The sequence below is a fragment of the Chrysemys picta genome, chromosome 4, assembly GCF_011386835.1.
Source record: "Chrysemys picta bellii isolate R12L10 chromosome 4, ASM1138683v2, whole genome shotgun sequence".
Lineage (NCBI taxonomy): Eukaryota > Metazoa > Chordata > Testudines > Emydidae > Chrysemys > Chrysemys picta.
Genome location: NC_088794.1, coordinates 112206885 through 112231852, shown reverse-complemented (window position 1 = coordinate 112231852; position 24968 = coordinate 112206885). Strand labels below are relative to the sequence as shown.

The 24968-nt window shown below is 41.6% G+C and overlaps 1 protein-coding gene across 50 annotated transcripts in view; it reads right to left on the bottom strand.

Annotated features, from left to right (window-relative positions):
- Nucleotides 1-24968, bottom strand: part of MIA2 (MIA SH3 domain ER export factor 2) — a 60380-nt gene that overhangs the window by 22588 nt on the left and 12824 nt on the right. For 21 of the 50 annotated variants that reach the window (XR_010601082.1, XR_010601084.1, XR_010601083.1 and 18 more), the window contains 9 exons: nucleotides 21950-22177; nucleotides 21726-21826; nucleotides 14285-14416; nucleotides 7239-7260; nucleotides 7026-7114; nucleotides 6463-6534; nucleotides 5558-5668; nucleotides 4150-4221; nucleotides 3713-3817 (listed from right to left, as the gene is read on the bottom strand). Coding sequence is in view for 38 of the 50 variants with exons in the window: in XM_042858495.2 (XP_042714429.2) it covers nucleotides 3713-3817; nucleotides 4150-4221; nucleotides 5558-5668; nucleotides 6463-6534; nucleotides 7026-7114; nucleotides 7239-7260; nucleotides 14285-14416; nucleotides 21726-21826; nucleotides 21950-22177 (932 nt within the window). In the remaining 12 variants the exon portion in view is untranslated. Of the gene's footprint in view, nucleotides 1-3712; nucleotides 3818-4149; nucleotides 4222-5557; nucleotides 5669-6462; nucleotides 6535-7025; nucleotides 7115-7238; nucleotides 7261-14284; nucleotides 14417-15855; nucleotides 16247-18350; nucleotides 18508-21725; nucleotides 21827-21949; nucleotides 22178-24968 lie in introns of those variants that run through there. The other 29 variants (XR_010601086.1, XM_042858497.2, XM_065595477.1 and 26 more) reach the window with 9 other exon arrangements.

The window sequence follows — 24968 nt, the reverse complement described above, 5'->3', positions numbered from 1 at the left end:
TTTACCACGTAACCCACAGATTTTTTCCTAACAATTATTTTTTCCACTTAATACCATATGGTGAAAATATATTTTAAGGGACATGTTGCTGCTAATCAAAGTCATGAGTACTCTATGTAAGCAGACACTGAATGCTAAAAATACTGTAACTAGCCTTTTGTTAATTAGAAGGGCAGCCAGGTTGTGAAGGTTTTGGGACTACATTAACAATTTTACAGGAATATTTCATTTTCAGAAGTGTCCTACAAAAAACAAGGAATAGACTTTACATTTATTTTAACAAACTAGGATTGCAATGTCAGCTAATTAAACCACACCTGCATATATTATAAGAACTGAAGCAAATTTGTTCTTTAAGAACAGCATATTCAATATAAAAACCTCAAGAAACTATTTCTCAGAATTTTTCAAAAGATTCATTTGCCTATTGTTCATCCTCAGCTGGAATCTTTAAACATACCAGGTTTACAGAGTGGAGTGACTAATCCATTTTAATCGGACAAAAGAACATTTGATTCTATGTAGCTGGCAGTTAAATGGGGAACCCTCATGCAAGAATACAAGCAAGTCTAAATTTCAGCTTGCCAAAGATAAGCAATTCAAAAGACATAATAAAACAGAGGTGGTGTGTAAATTTGGAAGGATTCGATTTTTATCAGAATCAGTAAATGTCCATTTCACTATACACACAAAGCAAAGAAGATATTCCCATAGATAACAGAAATTTACAGAAAGCCAAAGAAAGAAAACTGTTGGTTGAGAACAGAGTTTGATTTAAGGTTATTTACTTTGTATATCTTGACACGTGATGTTGACAATTTATATTTTAACAGTTAAAGCTTTTAAACTTTTTTAATCTTAACATCTGCTTTCATTAGATATTGTCTGATTCCCCCCATTTAAATTATCACACCTGTGGGAAAATAGAAAAAAATGCTTAAAAATAACCATTGATATTGTCCATCAAAATTAAAAAAAAAATTAATTCTGCCATGCCCATTTATGTCATAAAATAAAGTGAATGATAAGTCACCTGACACAGCATGTGCCCTTTCAAGTAATAAGTCATATGCTAGTCAAACTAGAGAAGTGAAAAATGAAGAGAAAGTTTTCATTATTCCAACACAGCTGTTACTACTAAATCCCCTTCACCGATAAGCAACTAAACTTTAAAAATACCTTCTATACGAGTCAAAAGAAACAGTGAACCAAAGCAGATTCTTGTACACCATAAGGATTACAGCAGACGGAAAGGACAAGGATTCTGCAGTGAGGTAAAGCAGTATGCTTTCCTAGCGTTCTAATTAGAAAAAAATAGTGTAATAAATGTTTATAAACATTTGTCCTGTTCAAACTAAGATGTTTAATCCTGTCTTTGGCAGATCATTAATCTATTCAGAGGGTAGCAGATCTGTTATAGTTATGAAGATGATGTGCCAGAGGATTATGACCCATCTGTGTAAAAGGTCCAAGGAAGAAAGTACACCGATTTCCATGAACAAAACACACATTTTTGTTACCTTTTGAGTGAAAATGAAATTCCATCTTTAAAAAAAAAAAAAAAAAAGACACACACAGAGAACTAAAAGGGACGTGTATGTTATACCAAAGAAAACCAAATTATTTGCTTACAATGTTTTCATTAGGGAAAAAAAAAACAAGCAAGGCAGACAATTTTCATTTCCTTTTCTGATTGGTCTATTAGTAAGGTCTTTTTTCCCCCAACAGGGAGTATACTAAATATGATACAAGAGTGAAAGAAGTTGAGGCATGCACTATTCATTAAAAATTTCAACACAAATCTCTAAGTACACTAGATGTCCTGGTCTTCAGTGTGTCATTCAAGTTTATTTTACCTAGAAGGAATTCCAAAACGATTACTGTAAAGGAGTCAATTATGACCGTATGAAAACTGCTGAAAACAGTTTTTGATGTGTGTAAAATGATTAAATATAAAGTTACATGATTTTCAGCATTTAGTATGGTCTTGCTTAAAGGTCCCTTTTTACAGAGGAGAAGCAGCAAAAGAACATCCTCATTCAAAGTCCTCTTGGGTTCAAAAAATTGAAACAGCAACAAGGTATTCACGTCACAAAGATAAGAGACACTGCTCTGTTCACTTTTTTAATTAGGCACTGCTTCTCTGACCTTAGTACATTATTTCAAGTATTGTAAAGGGTGCAATTAGGAATAAAGACCAAAGGAATGGACTTATTCTCATATACTTTATTTGCTTTAACTTTCTTCCAATGGTTTCCTCTTCTCCTTATAACCAAGTTACCTGATCCACTATCCTCTCTACAATTATTACTTTCAATCAACTACTACTCTGTTCACTCTTGCATACGACGTTTGTCTGTTTTGCCAACAACTTAACATATCAAAAAATGAATCTCATCTTCTACCACCACCACAGTTCCACTCTCACTGTTGATAACAGAGCTTTATGAGAAGCAGAATTTCCCTCCCCGGGAAAATTTCACATTTCCAAAAATACTGTTCTGAATTAAAAGAGAAAATCTGATATGAAAAGTTTTCGGTGGAACAATTTTCAAACGAACCAAAACGGAATTTTTTAAAATGGTCCCGGCAATCCGAGGATCCCAGCTCTGCAGAAGCCCACCTGGCATGTTGTGGTGAAGCCAGGAAGTCCTGGAAGACCAGGTTCCCCAGCAGCTAACCAGGCTGACTGCCAAGAAGCCCTGGCTCTCAAGCTCCCCACCAGGCAAGCTGCCAAGGAGCTGGGCAGCTGAGCAGGAAACCAGGTAAGTTTCTGGCAAACTGGTTTCTGTCAAAGTCTACATATTTCAGCAGAGCATTTCAGTTTTGACTAATTGGCATTTTCAGATAGAAAAATGTTTTGTTGGAACATTTCTGACCAGCTCTAGTTGATCATTCCAACATCCTACCCAGGCCTGCAACTTCTGTGTCATTCTGAACTCTATTCTCTTTTTTCCCCCCCACCATAAAGCTGATGAACCATTCCTCTTCTGGTTTACAGCAACTAAAACTCCTTGTTCACTGCCTGGTTTATCTCTTGCCTAACTACTCCAGCACCCTCCTATCTGGCCTTCCCACTTCTTACACTGCTCTCCTCCATTCTGTCCCAAATGCTACTACAGTAACAGTACTTTCCTCACCTGCCACTCTGCTAAGTTATTCTCCTATTTAAACCCTGTCTTTGTCTCTGCCATCTGTATCAAGTTCAAGCTTCTGGTGGCCACTTCTGTGGAGTACCTCAACTATGTACTTGCCTAAATCTTTATTCTCATTTCTTCCAAAACCTCTTTTTTCTCAGCAAAAACTTTTCCCATCTCCTTTGTATTCTTCTCTCAATATCAGTGTGTTGCTTTTTTTCATGCTGCCCTTTATGGGTGGAACAAGTATTTCACACATTACTTAATAAGTTTTCTTCTCTCGCTCATACACATTCCATATAGCCTTTTGGGAGAGAGATCGATCCAAGGAAATTATTTAAAATAAGTTATTCCAACATAACAAGACATTCTAAAAATATATATAAGAACATAGTATTCCTGGAGTGGGGGGGGGGGGCGGCGTGGGAGAAGAGAGAGCGCACACACACACAATCTCCTGGATCATTTCGTTATGTTCAATTTGATGATGGACTCCTCAGAGCAGGGATCGTATCTTTAGTTATGTGGAAAGTGCCATGCATACCTACAATACTACATAACTAGGAAGAACTTACCTGTTTCTCGCTTTCCTGAAGATGACAATTTTCCTGTACTGCATCTTGGACAGAGGTCTCAAGTCTCTCTTTATTAATGTGAAATACTTTTAATGTGGTCTTGGCCTAAATGAAATAGAAGAAAGCAAACTGCTTCAACAGTATATTTGAAGATCCAAAAGCTTGTTGCCGTTTACAATAAATTTCTTGGCAATGTGTGTTTTATAATTGTGTACTAACAAAATAAAGTGTAATTGTGCTTTTCAATTAATGGTAACTGCCACACTCTTTTGTAAAATGAATCAGCTACCACATACCAAAAAGTAGGACTGAGCCCTAGAAGACGAGTATTGATACTCATGTCAAGTCATTCCTCGGAGTATTTATTTGTGATGAAACAATTTATTTTAGTAATTGATTTTCCTAATTTGAACAAAAACCTCAGATATTGGACTTACTTCTGCCACTTGTGACTGGATAGATTTTGCTTCATTTTCTAAAGACTCCATTCTTCTCTGTATTTCCGCCATCTGCAAAGCCATAATATTTATTTTCATACAAGTTCTTCCAGAAGTTTGGTTGAAACTTTTTAGCAAAACTAATTTTATTAGATAAATGTTCAGTAAATGCTACTAAAATGTATTCCTGTAAAAATCTCTCTTTTTAAATTTTAAGGATTGTCTTGTGCAGGCCTGACAATACCAGTTTTCTTTTCAAAGATTTTCCTTAAGGAAGATTTTTTGACTGTACGATAGTGACATATGATTACATACTAATACCTTCTTTTTACCTTTCTTGTAACATACTGTTTCTTTTTACAATGCTTATAATATGTATATTACATCCACTGTCTGAGATATTGGAGAATCATTAATTAATCCATTTTCCTAAAAGTATTTTAGGAAAGGATTTTCCATATGCGGGATATTTAAAATGTCTGCTGAGTGGGCCTCCAACTATTATTCTTTTACAGCTTTTTAAAAAGTGTAAGTGTTCACTGAATTTAGCACTCTTACAAATCCCTTTGTCAATTAGTTCATAAAGTAACATCACAGGCAAGGAAGAGACCATAATTCATAAGGGCTCTATGGTTGCTTTTATACAGCCCGATAAACAGCAGTTCTGGGGGCTTCCCTAATTATATAGCTAGAGAAGTTATTCTGAGAAGAAGTACTTCTCCCTTGATAGGAACCACAAAATGCTGGTTTCAGCATTATCTACCCAGACAAGACTGCCCCCCACTTCCTGAATATCCCCAAGATGGAAGCAAGTTACTTTGGCTGACAATAAGCATCATCAATGGTAAACAGCACAACATTGTAGAGGAAGGTGGAGAATGGGGAAAAAACAAGATTAGTTGTTTATAAATGAGCCAAAAAAAACAACAAAAAACAAAAAAAACCACCAGCATTTTTGGAGGTTCTACAAAAATGATTCCCCACAGTCAGCACAGAATGTTTTGTTTTCTAAATAAAAAGAAAGTTAAAATTCAGAGAACTTTCTCCACATCATACATTCTAAAGTTTATTTGGAAGCATTAAATAAACTGCAAAGAAAGTAAAATAATAATAATAATATCACTTAATTGTTAAACAAGTCTTTTCTTACCCTTGCAATCTAGGACATTCAACGTACAGCTGTATCTTTAGCCCCTAAATATTTGCATGTTAGTTCCTGAACCTTAACTACCTGGGATTATCCCTTGAATGATTTTTAAAACAAATTAAAAAAAGGAATAAAAACAAACAAAAAACTGCTTTTCAGTAAATGTCTTCTCAGAGAAATAACTGATTATACACAAACATAACATGTTCAGATTTTTAAAACCAAGTTATCTGAATATGAAGTGTTTTTTCTGAACCTTACCAAGTCATCTTGTTCTGATCGCTTAGACTTCTCTTCTTCCAGCTCTTTTTCTAAATTCTCTATTTCATCCTTGAGTGCAGTGTTTGACCTGTTCAGTTTTTCACAGGTTGCCTAAAACAAGTAATTTTGATAGTTAACCTATAGAAATTTTACAGTTCTAAAGTAATTAAATACTGGTGTGTATAGTGTATTTTTATGGAACACTTTAATAATCTACAGAGGGGCAACAGGGCCTCAGAAGTTAGATCTCAATGCAGCCTTGTTTAAAGTAGGGATTAAATCACTTACGTATGAATAGTCTTATTCCCAGCCTTACAGCATTTACTCCAAGTACAGAATGAATTTAAGTAAATTTATCAATTTATTAGTTATATACACATTTTAACAGCCCCATGAGAAGTATGGGGAGACCAGGCTTTTATGGAATCCTCTATCAAATAAGTTCGATTTTTGAGATCTACAAATTGATTCATTTCTAGATTATAGCAACATGCAAGACGCATGCTATTTTAAGTTATTAGTGTGCATTTTTGAATCAGAACTATTAGTCAATTTTGAAAATTTATGCTGCAATATTTATCATACAATGTATTTTTTCCAAAACATTGTCGTACACATTTCATTCTGCATCAGTCATTTGAGGGGTTTGCATAACTATTTTACAGGATGTGACCTATGGGAAGCAGGCAGAGAAAGCTATCTGCATAATTATTTGCTCCAAAATTAAATTGCCTGCATAACTGATCCACTCCATAATTAATTCACTGGCTCATTTGATGCTGGTTTGAGAAACCCTGGATCAGCAAAACAATTCCACAGATTAAAAAAAAAAAAAAAAAAAAAAAAAACCACCACTTCTGAAACCTTCAGTTTTTCCTGAAACACCACTTTTAGTCTGTTTTTACCTCAATATGTGATGTATTTGATGACTCTTTCAGAAGACTGGCATCCTTTAGAGATGATTCTAAGTCTTCATACTGAAAGGGATACTTGATATCAAAATGTATGCAAGATCAAAAATTGTTTTAAAAAATGAAATTAATTTATGATTAAGTTTAAAACACTAAGGGATGGATTTTTAAAAAGTATTTAGGCACACTAGACGTTAATTCCCAATGGGCGTTAGTGGGATTTTCAGAAGGGTCTACGTGCATCTTCAGGTGCCTAAGTATCTTTAAAAATCTAGCCCTAGGAAGGTTAGCACGTAGTGCATAAAAGCAAGACATCTAGGAGTGTATTTCCAATGCAGCATTCTGTATTATGATTTAAGAGCAGAATGCATTAAAATCTGTATCACATTTAAAAGAATTTCAACTAAGGGTGAAAAAAACCCAAGAATTTCAAGATCATAAATATAAGCTTTTAATATTTACGTTTAAATAAAGCTTCTGTTGCTCAAAACAACAACGGCTCAGTATGCTAAAAACATACATTGGACGAGGAGAAGGAGAATAAAAATAAGAGTTACCTCTTTCTTGTGGAGACTAAGTTTTTCAAGAACTTCGCATTTCTCTTTAAGTAGTTCAGCAACTTTACTGGCAAGCTGTTTTTCCCTTCCTACGAAGAACAGTAGCTTCATTTTGTAACATTCAAGTTATTAAAAACTATCATAACAATAATTAAAAACTAACAGTGTAGCTAGAAACATACTCCACAGAAACAATAAGGAAAGTTAACTTACCTATATAAAGTCTGCTTCTAACCTAAAACAAAAAGAACAAGCACTGAAATTTGTCTATTACGTTACACAGCTTGCAAGGATAACACTATTCAGTTTTTAGCCTCATTTTCTCTGCGTTCTTTACTTAACATTACAATGTTTACTTAATCTACAGTAACTGTAGTTCTCTGTGATGTTGTAGTCAGCGTGGATCCCACCATAGGTGTGCATCCATCTCACATATATGAAACTGAAGGTGTTTGAATAGCAGTGTCTGTTGGGGCTGCGCACAAGTTCTGTGCCTCCTCACGCTCCCATACGAGTCCATAAAGGGTGGGGCCGCCACAACTCCCTCCTCCCCCCCGCCAATTCCCTCGCCATTTAAAGCAGTGATAGCTGAGGAATCTGAAAAGTAGGTGTGAAAGGTGGGTTGTGGGATCCACGCTACATTCATCTTGAAGAACAAGAGTTACTACAGGGTAGGTAATGTTCTCTCTTTTTTGAGTATTAATCAGTGTGGATCCCACTGTAGGTGACTCACGAGCAATATTATCCCTAGCTAACAGAAGTGAGGCGTTTCAGTTGTATCAGTCAAACAGTGATTGAAGTACTGCTCCTGAACTTGGTATCTGACCCAGCTGGCATGCCTACTGCATGTTTAACAAAAGTCAGCGGGTTGCTCCATATTGCAGATCTCAGAGACTGACAGGCAGAAGATGCTGCCAGTTCCCTGGTTGAGTATGCCTTGACATTCGGAGGGAGAGCATGTAGCTTTTTCTCCAGGTGTTGAGGGAGGTTTCAGAAAAAAGAATGGCAAGGTAACTGATTCTTCAGGTGGAATTGCGAAACTGCCTAAGGGATGAACTGGGGTGTGCCAGTACCACCTTGTCTATATGGAAGGATATGCAAAGTGTAGAGTTGCCACCTGTCCAGATTTTCCCAGGATCATTGCCTTTCCCCCCCCCACCCCTTCTCAGGTAGCTGACCTGGGAAATCTGGAAGAGTGCTCGAGTATACGCTACCAACTGTCCAGTTTTATCGGCCAAGGATCATCTCAGATGTCCTGTATTTTTGTACCTCAGGAGGTGGCAACCCTAGTAAGATGGTCTGGCCATGAGGGCTTGGAGCTCAGTGACTCCCCACGCTGAGGTGATGGCAACCAGAAAGACAGTTTTGATGGTAAATAAATGTACTGAGCAATCTGACAGTGGTTCTAAAGGAGTCAACCTGTGGAACTCATTGCCAGGGATGCAGTGAAGGCCAACAGTATAACTGGGTTTAAAAAAAAATTAGCTAAGTTCATAGAGGATAGTTCATCATTAGCTAAGATGGTCAGGGATAAAATCCCATGCTTTATGTGTCCCTAAACCTTTGACTGCCAGAAGCTGGGACTGGATGACAGAGGATGGATCACTCAATAATTGCCCTGTTCTGTTCATTCCCTCTGAAGCATCTGGCACTGGTCACTGTTTGAAGTCAGGATACTGGGCTACATGGACCGTAAGAATGGCCATATAGGATCACACCTATGTTCTTATGAGTCTCCAGGAATTTCAGGAGGACAATGTTGAGGGCCTACGTGGGAGTCAGTCTAACCAGAGAGTAAATATGAAGGAGGCCCTTGAGGAAATTTTGATATTGTCAAATGTGAGATCCAGAATGACTGTACCAGAGCGTGACACACCAATATTGCTGCAAGATGGACTTGAGAGAGAGAGATAAATGCTAGTCTAGCATGTTTCAGGTGCAACAGATAGAGGCCTTGACACTGAAGCTCCCTGACTACTGGGTCTAGATCAAGTTGGGCTATCCGTATGAAAAATCTTTGCCATTTTGAGGAGCAAGTATTCCTAATGGAAGGTTTCCCACTTTGTAGGAGGACTTCTCGAATCTATAGGCAGCAGTTTCTGCCAGCAGTGCTCAGCCATCCAACGAACGCATCAAGTGCGATGACTGCAGATCTGAGTTGAGTATCTGACCCTGGTTCTGAGATGATATGTCTGGACAGGTTACGAGATGTACGAGTCTGTGCTTGTGGAATGACACTGAGTTCTGCCCAGAATCCACAACTCCGTGTTTGGAGCGCCCTCTTTCAGTCCTTGGACTTGAGTACTAGAGGTGCTGAGACCAGTGCTGGGTCTTTTCTTGGTGCATCGCTTGTGGCTAGATGGGGCAATGTACTGGGAGATCTGTACAGGTGGGTCTAGCTGCCAATGCTCAGTTCAGATGGGTCAATACAGATCACAGTGGTCATATGTTGAAATATCAAGAGTTCTGAAGGTTTGTAGAAGATTTTGAGAAGGTTCAGCGAAACCTAGTGGGTTAGACAGTCACAGATTAGAAGGAACGCAGAGTGACTGCAATCCTCTCTCTTAATGCCCTTGTACAGGAGCACAAGACGCATGCACAGTGTAAACACACACTATTGTTAAAAAAAAAAAAAAGGGGGGGGGGGGGGGAGCGACTTGAATGGAAGAGGTTCATTGACACCTACAGTGGGACTATACTGTCACATACTCTAAGAAGAAATATCCTTATGTTGATAATCTGTTAGCCAGGTAGGACAGCTAGGATCAAGGATAGATGAGAGACCCTAGGCCAGTGATACTCAATTAGAGTGGGCCAATTTCAGAATTTTATTACAAGAGGCGGGCCATTTGCGCAGAAGGCTGATAAAATTAAAAAAAAAAAAAAATGAACACTTCAGCTGCCAATAAAGACTTTGATTGCAACATAAGTATTAGTGTTTCTATCTTTTAACAACAATTATAAATCAGCACAATTACCTGTGTTTGTTACAATCTTTAGCAAGCTTTGTGAAGAGTGACAGAGTCCTGTGGCACCTTATACACAAACAGACGTATTGGAGCATAAGCTTTCATGGGTGAATACGAACTGGGTATTCACCCACGAAAGCTTATGCTCCAATACATCTGTTAGTCGATAAGGTGCCACAGGACTCTTTGTTGCTTTTTACAGATCCAGACTAACACAGCTACCCCTCCGTGATTTGTGAAGAGTGTTTTGTAGGAGGTCAGGGCAAGGAGTATGCATTGGTGAAGAAGCTCATCTGTCAGGTGATTGCGGTATTGGCCTTTTATAACGTTCACGATAGAAAAACCAGATTTGCAGAGGTACACTGATCCGAACACTGTTAAAAGATAGATGGATAGATTCTGACTATTCTGAAACGGGTCAGCATATTGAGTCCACAAATCACAAAGTCCCACTTCTCTGACTTTTGCCTTCGAGACATCTGAGCTCTGGAGCCTTACAATTTCTAATTGAAAGGCAGTTTCATTAATTGAATCAAGAATGTTCTTTGCTTCAGAAGGGCAAAGTCCATTGGCAGAGACAATAAACGGATCACAAACAAAAGCAAATCCTTTGGAATTTTAAAATTCTCAAATTGCATTTTAAAATTTTTGATCAGACTGCTTAGGAATTCTTGCATCATTTTCATTGAAGTTTCATCTGTAGCAACAACACACAATGTGGGGAACTGCAACATCTTTCCTGTCAAAGATTTCAAGACTCCTCTGAAAGGCACACACTTTTTCAAACATATCCCTGGAAGGAATTCAAGTGACCAGTAATATCACACAGAAAAGCTACCTGTGACATAGAGGGGACATCATTCATAAATTCCAGGAACTCACAAGCCTTACTGGTCTTGTGGTTTGAAAGAAATTCTATTATTTCTTTTTGAAGCACACAAAATCTCTCTAATATACACCCCTACTTAACCAGCAAACATCACTGTGCTGCAACAGGACTGTATTCAGCTGAAATGTCTTGTAAAAGAGCTTTAAAAAAATGTTGCAAGCTAGAAGTTGAGCGTATGTAGTTCACCAATCTCATCACAATACTCTTTTTTTTCCCCCCTTCAAGTCTCCAGATACCTTACCGCACAGGACAGACTGGTGAATGATGCAGTGAAGTGTATTTAATGAAAGATGTACCACTGCCAACTGTGAAGCAAAGCCTTTCTCTTTCCCTGACATGGAACGACTTCAGTCCGTAACAAGCAAATTTACTTTCTGCAGATCTAAGCCATTTTTTTTTCTTTCTTCAAAAAAGCCTTTTACCTTTTCAAAAGTGATCTCTCCTGTGGTGTATGTTTCTAATGGTACTAAGCACAAAAATTCTTCCTTAGATTTCATGATGGTGAAATTTTTAAACAGACAGCAATAGCTGGGCAGTATCACTTAAATCACTTGATTTGTTCACTGCAAGAGTCATGTATTTGGTGTTTTTTAAACCAGATAGCAGAGCTGACAAACAATCCTTGTAGATTACCTCTAAACTTCGCACTGCCATGGAATCAGACAGGATAACTAGTTTCACATGGTTCACAATGTCATCTTTTTTTATCTCTGGCAAAAAGGTCCTCCAGTATTTCCAACGTGCACTTCTTCACAAACTCAGCATCCAGGAAAGGCTTCTTCTTTTTAGCTAGTACCAACATTATTCTAAGAGAAGCAGCTGTTGCTTTTTCCTGTACAGTCACTGATGTGTTTAAATGAGGTGGCATAAAAAAAAAAATCCGCTGTCCAGTTTGGGTTAAAAGCTCAGGTTTTGCTGTTGACTTTGCAATAGCATACCATGCCACCCTTACTTCTGCGCTGCTGCTGGCAGTGGCGCTTCCCTCAGAGCTGGTTACTAAGAAAGTCATAGGCAAATGACAGGCAGCACATCACAGTTTGTGAATTTAATTATAAACATTTTTTAAGGTGAGCTAGCAGGCCACACAGGAAACCTTGGTGGGCCACATTTGGCCCGCATGCCACCTATTGAGTATCACTGCTCTAGGCCAGTGAAGATTACTGACATTGGACATGTGCGCTTTGGAAACACAAGAAATCAAACAATCCATTATTACATCACAACACCCTGCACAGGAAGTTTCTAAGGCGGCCAGGGAGATAATTGTGTCAATCACTGAAACAGGACAGGATGCTGAATGGACTAATATGTCCAAAATTAAAAATGTTGTAATTTTGCACACCTACAGGAGCTTTCTCAGATATAATTTCTGCTTCACTGAGCCAAAACAAAAAGACCTACATGTAACACACAAACATCAAATGATGATATTTCATTTTAGGATCAAAGGGATATTAGAATTATTTTCAAACAAAAAAAAAAGATGCTGCAGCTCAAATGATGGAAGTTATTAACACTTTGTACCATATCTTCAAACACAGGAATCACTACATTTACCACTGAAATGCAGCTACTTCTTATGCACAATACTGCAGCTACTTAAAATCAAACAGACACTACACAGTAGTTTAGGTCAGCAAGTTAAGAAAATTTAATCCATTTTGAACTGTAGGGATAATTTAGAATGTTATTACTCTGATCGGAATTTGACCAGCACAAAGGACAAAGCTTGCACAAGTGTCATTAGATTTTCAATAAGTTTGTGTGGCCAAGAATCTCCATATTATGTTCCTCTAAAAGAACAGTGCTCCCCAGCAACATATTGAGACATTGGTTCAGTACTGCAACATACTAAATCACCAATATCACTTCCTTAAGCATCCTGAACTTTTCTAGGCAGTCTCCCATCCAAGTTGGGCCTGCTCCTACTTATCCTGCAAGATATGACAAGATATCACAATCCTAGCTGGTATAGCTATAACCAAATATAGTGAAGTACCAAGACATTTGTGGGTATTTTTACTCCCATAATGCTTAAGGAATAAATGGGAAACTAAAACATGCAGATGTTATTTTGGAAGCTGGCTTTGAAAATTTGTCCCATAAAATGAGAAAGTAGAAAGGGGAAATGTTATCACTGTTTAATTTAATTTGCTTTTATAAGGTGAATATGCATTTCACATTAAAAGCAACATTCTTTCAGCAAACAGCCAACCACTAAGGACCTTGACAAGAAAGCTACTATTCAATTTTCCTCCAGTTTCAAAGAGAATATCATCAACTGTAGAGTTTTAAGTCAACTGGTCATATTGTGAAACTGGCAAACCAGGTCAGATCAGGGCCATAGGCCAATTCACTTGTATGTTAGTGTAGATCAAAGCAATTATTAATGTGTAAATGTGTATTCTCATATTTAAACTTCATGAAAATTAATGGGTCATTATTTATTGTTCTTGCTTATCTATTCCTGTTATAATGTAACAGCAAACATTTACATGTATGTATAACCCCGTAACTAAAATACACATCAAAGAAATCTTATGAAATGCTAATGAAGGACTTAAGGACTTTAATAGAATATGCTAATTTCAAAGCAAGTCAAGGACTTCAAGTGCATTTCTCACTATCTGTCATCAAAGAAAGAAAGGGGGTGGGGGGAACCACCATGGGTCCAGACACTGTCAGCTATCTAGTAAAGGAGATATAAAAGATGGATTCAAGGAAAGAGCCTTCATCTCTGGAATGTTTGGATTCTAACAGGGCAGAATAACTGAACAAGAAGATGGAGAATCCCAGAGTTATTCTGGGTAGCCTTGAAGGACTTTGGGGAAATTGGCAGTTTATTACATCACTGACACCATTTGGAGTGACAAACTGATTTACTCATTATATTTTATCTGCTTTAACCTCTCAATAACTCTCATGCTTTTTTCTTAGCTAATAAACCAATAATTAGTTTACTACAGAATTGGCTGCCAGCGTTTTCTTTGGTTTAAGGTCTGGAGTACCAATTGATTTGGGGTGAGTGACTGGCCTCTTGGGACTGGGAGAAACTTGATGTGGGGGGATTTTAGGTTTAAATAATATTTTATCACAAGTTCAGTTTGTCTTGGTGTAAGACAGACTGGAGAGTCTAGGGGACTGTCTGTACTAGATGGTTAGACAGGTAGAGTGATCCAAGAGTTCACATTTGTTGCTGGTTTAGTGAAATCTAATTATAGAACAGACCACCAGTTTGGGGTGTCTGCCCTGAGATAGGCACTCTCAGTTGTGAGCCACTCCAGACAGCGTGACACCTATTTCACTTAAAAAATTCAAACTGATGAAATGACAATTTTAACCATTTTTTTTTTTAAATGCAAACCATCTACATAACTCTGTACGTCATTTTGGATACTTACAGATTGGTAACTTCTACCCAGAAACAGTAAGACTGTAAAAACTCCAACAACTGCAGCACAAATCACTATTTCCCATGGGAAACCATAAAGATCAGGACCAGGTCTCATATCTTCAGGCAACGCTGCCACAACCTTCAATAAATAAATAAAGAAATAAATAAATAAAACATTAAAAAAAAAAAAAAACAAGCAGCAAAGTCTGAGTGGTTAAAAAAAAGGGACAGATTACCTGTTATTTTTGACAAATGCAGATATTACTTATGGTTTATTGAGTCAACTGTGAGACTATAAGACTTCGTATATTTACTTTTTCAAAACCCTGAGAAGTAGCAAATGTTGTCAGAAGCCTTTTATTTGGTTTTTAATCTTTTGTTTATTTAGCAATCAGTGTATAATATAACTGAAGACACATATGGTGTGTTGAACCAGAACAGACACAGATTTTTAAGTTTTCCTTCTGAACGTGATGTTTAGGGAAAGGGTCCTGCTTGAGATACTTTTTACATATCAACTAAGTGTCAGCATTAAAATAAAACACGTTTACAATATAGTTGGTGGACAATTTATAAGTGACAGCTAAAGAGATACAAATAATTTCTCTGATTGAATAAAACAGAGCATAAGTATGTTTTATAAAATAAAAGTAATGGTTAGTGTAATTTACCACATAAAGGATCGTGATTTGCATAATCTGTGGTCTACATTATTTGTAAATAGATATGTATACATTATTTTCTAAACAAAAAACAACCTGCTTAATGCAGCTCACCTTTCCATATACAACTATTAGTGTATAATATTTTATTCACTAAGCAGAAAAGTCTTAAGCTTTGAGACTTTCAAGCGAAGGTGCTCGGTCTGCACTTGGAAAGAGCATCATTAAGCCTCCTTTGATACTATTAAAAGGACAATATAAGCATCTTTTCCTTCCATATTTGAGACTGTATTTCCTAATTTCACAGACATTAAAAATGCTTTGAAATTAACAAGTCCTATGCCTCCTCTCAACCAAACCTCACTATATTTCCATTCCATTATTGTGCCCGTCTCATCTTGATTTTTCCTAAACATTGTCATGATCCCGGGTCCTGCAAGCTTGCCGAATTGGGCCTAACCCAGACACCTGACTTTTCTAGCAAAATGTAAGATATCAGATGACCAGTTTCGCAGCAGATTAGCTTCGTGTAACAAAGCGCAGGCTCTGGTGAGTGGGTCACTGAAGCGCAGAGTAACGTTGCTTATCGCAGTGAAGCCGCTTTCGTGTTACGAAAATCCTCCCACCCTCAGAGATTTCCAGCTAGTCACAACTCACCCCCACCCCAGTGTCTGTTGAGAGCGGAAACCCCAGGGCCGACTTGCCTGGGCGGCTTTTAGTGCAACCTGGGGAAGTTTCGCAATTGAAGGGTCCAGGAGAACCAGGCCGCAAAGCAGCACCGTCCCTGGATTCCCCGGGGTCCCAGCCCCACAAGACGGGCAGCCCCGGCTTTCCCCTGCCCCGGACACCCCCACCGGGGGCAGAGCCCCAGCCTCCCGGGCCGGGGAGCTCGCTGCTGCCGCCGCCCCGCACTCACGCTCCGCGCTCGCTCCAGGGCCAGCCCGCAGAAGCGCTGCGCTGTCTCTCGGAAGCCGGGCCACAGGCCCGCGGCTGCAGCCTCCGGAGCCTCCTGCCGGCTCTCCCCGGCAGCCATCTTACTGCGGTAGAAGGTAGCGGCGAGGGGGCAACCGGCGCTCACGGCCCATCACCGGCAACAGGAGCAACAACCCCAGAAGCGCCCACGCAGCTTCCTGCCGGAGCCAGCCTGACAACCAAGCGGGCCGTACCACCGCCCCGGAGAGGGGAGTGGGGCGAGACCACGGCTGCCTCGGATGGGGGTGGGGTGGGGTGGGGCGGGGAGGCGACTGCCACTGGTGGGAACTCAGCAGGTGGGACTGCACCACTGTCCCAAAAACACAGGCGGAGCCAGGCGGCACCATTCCGGGGGGACAGCGGGGATGCACGGCTAGACCAGAAGAACCCACGGGAAAGAAGGGGAGGGTGGCACCCAGGGCCGGCTTTAGGCCAATTCCACCAATTCCCCTGAATCAGGCCCCGCGCCCTAAGAGGGCCCAGTGGCAGGGCCGCCGGGGTGGGGGCAAGTGGCCGAGAATCCCTTCCCTGGCTAGAGGCTCCTTTTTAATTTTTACTCACCCGGCAGCGCTCCGGGTCTTTGGCGGCACTTCAGCGGCGGGTCCTTCACTCGCTCTGGGTCTTCGGCAGCAGGTCCTTCAGTGCCACCAAAGACCCGGAGCAAGTGAAGGACAACCGCCAAAGACTACGAGTGCCGCCCGGTGAGTACAAGCCCCACATGTTTTTTTACGTGGTTTTTTTTTTTTTTTTTTTCAGTCATCGCTGCCGGGGCCCCGTCAAAACTGTTCGAATCGGGCCCCGCACTTCCTAAAGCCGGCTCTGGTGGCACCACTGGGTGACACAAGGGGGGTGGGCCGCAGAGGTTGCCGCTGAGCTCCGCGTGCGGGGTCCCACGTTCTCCGCATTAGCCGGCCGGCGCCCTGCACCCCCCGCCCATTGTGCGCACCGGGAGACAGGGCACGGCCACAAGGACACCCCGCACGTCGGGACCTGCAGACTCCAGGAGCCACCCCCCTCTGAACGTCAGACGAGAGGTGTCTCTTTATCCTCCATTTTAGGAACGCTGGGGCAGGCTCCTGAGGAGATGCCAATGTGTGCCCCCGTTTGGGGCCAGGCAAGACACTGGCAGCCCTGGAGTAGCACAAGTCATGTTAGCAGGATTGTGCTGGGCAGGTCCAGGGAAACACAAGCAACCTGTAACAAGTCTTCGCTCCAAGTCATGGGGGCCCATTGCAACAGTGCCTTGTGACTCACTAAGTCATTCACAAGATGCCCATGTCAGTTACTTGCAGTTTGTTCTATAACAAATTCCTTCCAGGGACTAAGGGAGTTAGATTTATATATTTATCAGGCTTTTGGGGGTCTTACCCTCTGTCCTTTTTTCTCCTCACTAATATCTTCAATAACCCCACATCCCAGTGGCCAACTTAGGAAGGCTACATGCAGTTCTCTTTAGAGCTTATCAAACTAATATTTAGCCTCTTCTAAAATAAATCATTGGAGAGCACTGAAAGGCACTTCGCCCCCCCCCCCAGTGCTCCTAGCCTGAGAAGGTAGGAACTTGAGCTCCAGTCCTCTGTTTAGAGGCACAATGTGCTGTTAACTAGACTGCTAGCCTACCCTAAAATTTGGTCGTTTAAACATTTCACACACACAAATGTATTCCCTCACAAGCAAAACAAGGTCTAGGCCCTGCTTTATCCAAGCTGTTGTTACCCATCTTGCCTGCTGAACTTCAGGAAATGAACCCTTGTGTCAGCCAATGAGAGTTTGGGGAGAATATTCTCTCCCAATGCCTACTGCAACTATATATACAGGAAGCAGAAAAGAAAGGGAAAAAAATCAGGAGGCGGGGGGGGGGGGGGACAATTAAACTAAGCAAATAGGGTGTGAGGATTAAGAACAAAAGTAAAGGAGAAATGGAGGGACCCAATTTGAACACCCCATTCTGAAAATATTTCCTTTCCAGCAGAGTTACTGCACATCTTCAAACACTTATCATACCCTAATGGAGCTAAACTCTACCAAATGCTGACTCTAGACTGTTAAAATCTCAAGCTAGTGCGAAGAGCTCTTCATGGACAGATTCTACACTTAACTCCAGAGATTGTTGGAAACTGCTATTTCAGGTGGAAATGTTTGAATACAGTTGGCTTGGTATTTATAACTTACTATGTAAACAGAATCCTTTCCTCACAAACTAATATAGCCCACTCACCTTTCAAACGTTTAAAGAGATACAATTCAGAATAAAAACAAGATAGAAGGTAATTAAAGAAATAAAGGAGAGATCATCCCACAACAGTACAAGTTTAGAAGTATTCCCATGGCAATCTCACAATCATTCCATTTTGACATGTACCGTGTAGTACTCAGTGGATACAGAATCAATCTCTTCTTAGCTAGACTTTAACTACTTATACTTATACAGAAACTTACCCCTTCCTTTGTTTTGGATGTTTCCATTTGTGAATCAAATATTGTAATCACATAACAAACATTTCTATAAAAACTATGAGCATAAAAGTATCCCTAGTTTCTTAAGGAAAGTTCCTGATCCAGTCAGAGAGACATCCTGCACTGGTATGTTTCCAAATGGACAGAGATCCTGTTTTGACATTTCAGCAGTCAAGGGAGGGGGGACCAGAGGTGGATTAACGACTAACAACAAAGTTTCTCATTTCATGGCACATCATGTTTCCTTTCTTTTGTAAATATAAATTAATTGACACTATGTGTTTTTAAAATTCCAATACAAAGAAATGTTATATTAGGAAGTCTAATATATACATTACTTATTTTTTTATAAAAGGTAAAGTACACCTTTTAAAAAAAATGACCATATTGTGGGCCTGTAATACCACGTGTAGGTATTACACACTGAAACACAGAGGTTGCAGAAAACATTGATAAGCCATATCCTAGCTACATGGCATTGTACTTTTATTTATTTCATTATTTCTGTAACTTGATTTCTACAGTCCACTGGAATTTTTTTCAATATAATTATGTTTGTAAATCCCAGCTTTTATAAAAGTTGACTCAGTCATTCTTTGTATGCAGCAACATATGCAATTTGCAACTTTTACTGTGAAAATCTAAGAGGAAGGAAAAATGCAATACAAGGTAGCTGTTGGTACCTAATGATATACATGGGAATTTTAAAGTAGCCATTTTATTTGTACTGAACAATAAAAAACTGAATTTTAACATAGCCTGTAAAGCTTGAATACTCTATATATCCCAATTAGCCATTAAAGTCTTAATTTTAAAGAAAACAAATTATTCATGTTTCTCTCTGAAGGTTCATGTATTTGCCAGAACATACGGGGATAAATTATAAGCATGTAATAATTAATCCCAGTGTGTCTCAAACTTTAAGACCTTGATTATACCACATCTGAACCTCAAAAGTTCTTGGCATATAACCTCTTCAGATATGCTTCTTGTATTTGTGCCTCAAGAATTCCAATGTCTCTGCCTTCCTCAACACCCCTCTGCCACCAAGGTTTCTTAGAAATTTACATCCATGATGTCCTCCTTACTTTGCCCCACCCTATCCCATTTATCTTTCAATCCATAATATTCTCCCTTTACCTGTCAAATTCCCACATCCTCTTTCCTCTGCCTCTTCAGATCCCCTTTTCATCCCTTCAGTTATCTTTGTCTTCACTCCCTTTGCTTTGTTTCTCTCAAACATCCCTCTCCAAGTGCCCCATGTCTCTGCCTACCCCTTCCCACCTTCCCTTTTCAAGCCGCTCCCACCCAGTTTCTGCCCCACTTTCCCTGCTATCTTTAGAATCTTGCACTACAGATCCCTTCACTTACCAAGCTCACAGCCTTCCCTTACTCTCACACCTTCCTTCCCCCAAGTCTCCCCTCTACTCTCCCTCCTCCTCTTCTCTCTTCATCTCCACCACAGCAAGTTTCTCACATACTTTCTTTCTTCCCTTCCCCAATCCCCTTTGCTTCTCCCATGTTCCATCTCCCCAAGGGCCCTCACTTGTATTTGTTCCCTCCAGTACCAGTCCCCACACCTCAAGGCACAACCTGTACTGGTTCCTCACATCTTCCCTTCCCAACACTCCTCTCTGTATCGGTGCCCTTCCCTCGCTCCACAAGATCCCTCTGTTCCCAGTGCCTCCCTCATCAGCTCCACAAAGTCTACCTTGTACCAACCCCCGCAAGCAAATTCCCTCTTGTATCTGTAGCCCTCAGATCACCTCTTCCTCACTGTTCCCCCAGTTTCTCTCTCTCCAAGGACCCCTTGGACTCAGGGCTGCCCGGGGGGGGGGGGGCAAGTGGGGCAATTTGCCCCAGCCCCCACAGAGGCCCCCATGAGAATATAGTATTCTATGGTATTGCAACTATTTTTTATGGAAAGGGCCCCCGAAATTGCTTTGCCCCAGGCCCCCTGAATCCTCTGGGCGGCCCTGCTTGGACTTGTCACCACTCCCCAGCCCCCCTAAACCTGTCCCCCAATTCCTCATTCCCTCCCTCTCCAAAGATCAGACCCAACATCTCCATGTCTCTCCCTGTACCTGCTGCCCCCTTGCCCCCATGGTACCCTTCTCCAAGCTCCTCTCTGTCGCACCCATTTCCCCAGCTCTCCCAAGCTCCCTAAGTCCCCCTCCAAGATGCCTCCCCCGTTCAAGGTTTCCATGTTCCCCAACCAATGTCCACTTTGTGCCCCCCCAACCACCACTGGCCTCTCTTCCCTCTTCCCTCCCCGGAGGAGAAACAGCACGAGCTGCTGCTGGTACTGGGTCATGGGTGCCTCCCTGCCTGTCCCCTATGCCAACTGACAGGAGATGAGGAGGGTGTCTATGCAGGGAAGAGACTGAGCCAGCTCCCAAGTCTAGCTGCATGGGGACATAGTGGCACTGCAGCTGCCTCTTCCCAGCTTGTCTTTTCTGCCTGACTGCACCTTTTACTGAGGGGTTATAAAGACTAATTTTTTAAAATCATCTTGTACAGCATCTAACTGTGGCCAGTGCACTTTCAGTTGTACTTCTACCACAGTTTGAAAACAGCTGACTTAATCTATATATTGAAAGAAGAAAACAAAATCTATGGTAACACAACTTGCTGATGGAGATTTTACATTTGTAGATTTTGCAGCAAATACAAAATTATAGTTCCCACACCCACTGTGCCTCGCATTTTATATTATTTTATATATTGTACTAACTTTTGTACATTTAATATGTTCACAAGAGGACCATGTTATGTTGCTGTGGGAACCAAAAGTTTAAATTTCTTGATTCTGGTACTGTATGTGTAAAATCACTACTAAAAGATTGCAGTACCTTTTTTATTATTTTATTTTTTTATTCCAGGCCCAACCCAGCTTTCATTTAAATCAAAGGGAATTCTGCCAATGACTTCAATGGGAGCAGAAGCATGCCATGGGTTTCCTTTAAAAAAATAGATAAAAGATGCTGGTGTGTTTGACAAGTGTGTTTTCTTGGCTGTTCTATAAACACACATTTGAATGTACTAAATGCACAAGGAAGGATTTTGCAGAGGCAATGGGAGCAGCAAGGGGCCGAAGAAAACAGCAGCTAATGTGGCATTTCCTGCCCCCTCCCCTCACCAGTTGAGCATCAGGTCTCCCTGTAGCCAAGTTTGAAAATTCTGGTCTCCTTAAATGCTTCCTCAACATAAAAACAGAGGCCACACTGACGATACCTACCCAGATTTTGCTATCAGTTCCAGCTCCAACTCCAGATGAGTTGCAGAATGTAACCAACAGCAGAATCGGGCTCAATTTCCCTCTGATGGTGTTAAAACATTAAAGAAACAAAATCTTACCTTTTTGCTAACAGTTGCCATTGCTGAAAATACAGATTTTACAAGGTCACCAACGTCAAGACCATCAAAATGCAGGAGAATCTGATATATCCAGTTTTCTTCTGTTAATTTATAAGGAAAGAAAATGTTTTGCATTATCAAGTTATCTTGTTAATAGCTCCATTTTTATTTTTACTTTTTTAAGATTTAAATCTTTTTTTCAGCTCAAACAACTTCACACTTACCATTATTGGGAATGTAGTTTTGAATCAGGAAAAAGATCTGTGATAAAGGTTTTTTAGCATCTAACTGAACATTTTTCGCTGAATTGTACATTTTCTTCTGAGCATTCACTGGAGCAATTGTTATTGCTTTTGAATGTTGGCCACTGTTACGTTCTTTATACAAAACTGTATGCCTGTGATGATCTTCTTTTGGAGCTTTGTCTGATAATTTTCTCTCATCAGATATATCTGCAAACAATTGTGAAGTGGAATCATGTTTATTTTCAGCCTTCTCATCAAGAATATTTTATTGAAATTTTCATGTGAAATTTTGTAAGATTATTTCCCACTATGTCACTGATTTGGTTTCTGAATTCCTCCTCATTTTCAAAGTCATTTTCAAAGTCAGACTCTCACTGGCAACTGCCAAAAAAGGAATCCCCCTCCCCCCAAAAAAACCCAAAACCAAACCCCTAAACAAATGGACAACTGATTTAAAGGGTTACTCTTCTGATGTCACCATGTGACAAGACAATATAATAAGTGACCTGGCAGGAATATAAGAATACTTTTAGGACAGGATTCTGTTTACATAATGTGTATTATATCACTGTAAATCTATATTCTAAAATATATTGGGCCAAATTCTGGTCTCAGAATGGAGTTGCGTGGATGTAACTGCAGGCAAAAAATATGGTTACCTACCTTTCATAACTGTTGTTCTTCAAGATGTGTTGCTCATGTCCATTCCATTCTAGGTGTGTGCACATCCACATGCACAATTGTTGTAGATTTTTGCCTTAGCGGTATCCGTAGGGTCGGCAGTGGCGCCCCCTTGAGTGCCACGTTCATGCGCCAGTATATCAGACTCAAACTCCTTGGCCGGGACAAAATACTTCTTTTTGTCCCTCTCTGAGGTGGGAGGAATGGAGGAAGGAGTTTGCCAGAGACCCTTGGCAATCTTAAGGACACCGTCATGCATGGGTAGTCTAACATGGGTTGAGGTAGAGGCAGACAGGACATTAAACAAGATGTCCACCTGCTCAGCCATTTCCTCCACTTCCAGGCCCAAGCTCTCGGCCACCCAATGCAACAAGGCCTGGTGTTCCTTTAAATCGTCCATCGGGCTGGCCCTCGAGGGTCCAGCAACTGTCTCATCCGGGGATGAGGACGATGATTGCACCACAAGGGGAAGTTCCAGGGCATCTTCCCCCACAGGGAAGGGAGGCTTAGGAGTGGGCACTATTCCTTCTGCCTCGAGCACCGAGTGTGCCTCGTGCACCGAGCCTGGTGCCATCAGTGCCGCCAGCTGTTGCTCCAAGGCGGCGACTGATGAGCGGTGAGAAGGGGGCATCGCCACAACCAGCATTCCCCATGCACCCCAATAAGGCCACTGCACCAGCCACTGGCCATGCTGCAAAGTTGGCGCTGTCAACGTCAACACAGCCTCGGGTGCCCATTCATGCTGGTGCAGTCTAGGCGAGGGGCTGAACTGGGCTTCCATGCTGGAGGAATCCCCTTCCGGTGACCACAATGGGGCCGTCGATGCCTGGGTCTGCTTTCTGACTGTCACCACTGGAGACCACTGCCCAGAACGAGGTGATCGGTGCTGGTAACAAGGGGACTGGTGCTGGTGCCAGAGGGACTGGAGATGCGACAGGGAACACTCCCATGATGCAGGCTACCAGGACCTGCACCTACAGGACGATTGGCAAGAGGTCGAACGGTGTTGGTAGAACGGAGACCGGCTTCTTACTCTAGGCGATCCAGTGACCAAGGATGAGACTCAGAGTGTCTGGTCTGCAACTCCAGCGACCTGCAGCTGGAGGTGGAGAGCGCTGCTTTGTCTTGGGGGATCAGCAACACTCCACTGCTCCCTGAGGGGTCTTAGCGGCTGGCTTGCCCTCGTGCTTTTTAGTCTTCTTTTTGGGCACCAGTGATGGGGAATGGGGCCGGGCAGAGCCCGGTGCCGGGGCCGCACTGTGCACCAAGGCCGACGTACTTGGCGAGTCCTAGCGGGGCTGCACGGAGGCTGGACGCAGGGTGGACTCTATGAGGAGAGCCCATAGCTGAATATCCCGCTCCTTTTGCATGCAGGGTCGGAAGTTCTTACAAATTCGGCACTTGTATCTAATGTAGGAGGCAAACTATGGCCCGCGGGCCACGTCCAGCCCATCAGACCTTTTAATCTAGCCCTCAAGCTCCCTCCGGGGAGCAGGGTGGGGGACTTGCCCCACTCTGCCCGCCTGCTGCTCCCCAGCCCCGATTCACAATTCCTTGATGAGCACCATCTTCCTGTACGCAGAGCCACTCTGCACAGGCACGATTGGCACTGCTTACCCAGACTTCACTGCGCTGTTTCTGGGATCGGAACCCCACCTCTATGTGGCGGCACACCCAATCCCCGAAGTGCTAGCCTCCTTGCACCAGTGTCCGCCCAAACTAGCCAATGATCAAGGCCAGCAGCTTCGCAGGATATCGCCCCTAATCGAGGCCAATTAGGAGATCCTTCATCAACCAATCCATGAGGCACCGCTCCTCCAAGAGACTCGCCTCATTCCTCATCAGCCAGTCACCACAGCCCAGACCCTCCTGGTCTCCTATGGCCCTACCCTTGAGGTTTTATGTTTATTTCCACTAAAATATATCTTTATTAAATAGAGTTTATTTGAATACCTCTGAATTGTTAATTTTGTGAGCATTCATGGCCCGCCATACAATTTCCATACCCAGATGTGGCCCTCAGGCCTAAAAGTTTGCCCACCCCTGCTCTAACATGTGACTCCCCTAAGAACTTGAGGCAGCTGCTATAGGGATCACTTACAGGTATAGGCCTTTTGCAGTCCGTGCAGGGCTTAAACCCCAGAAGACCAGGGCATGCCCTGCCTGGGGCAAAGTCCCTGTTGGGACCCTAACTGCTAACTAGTAACCACACTTAACAACTACTTAACACTAACACTATAAACAAAACTAAGGCCCAAAGTCAGTAGACAAAAAAACTGGGAAGATGCTCCGACTAACCACCACGAGCGGTAAGAAG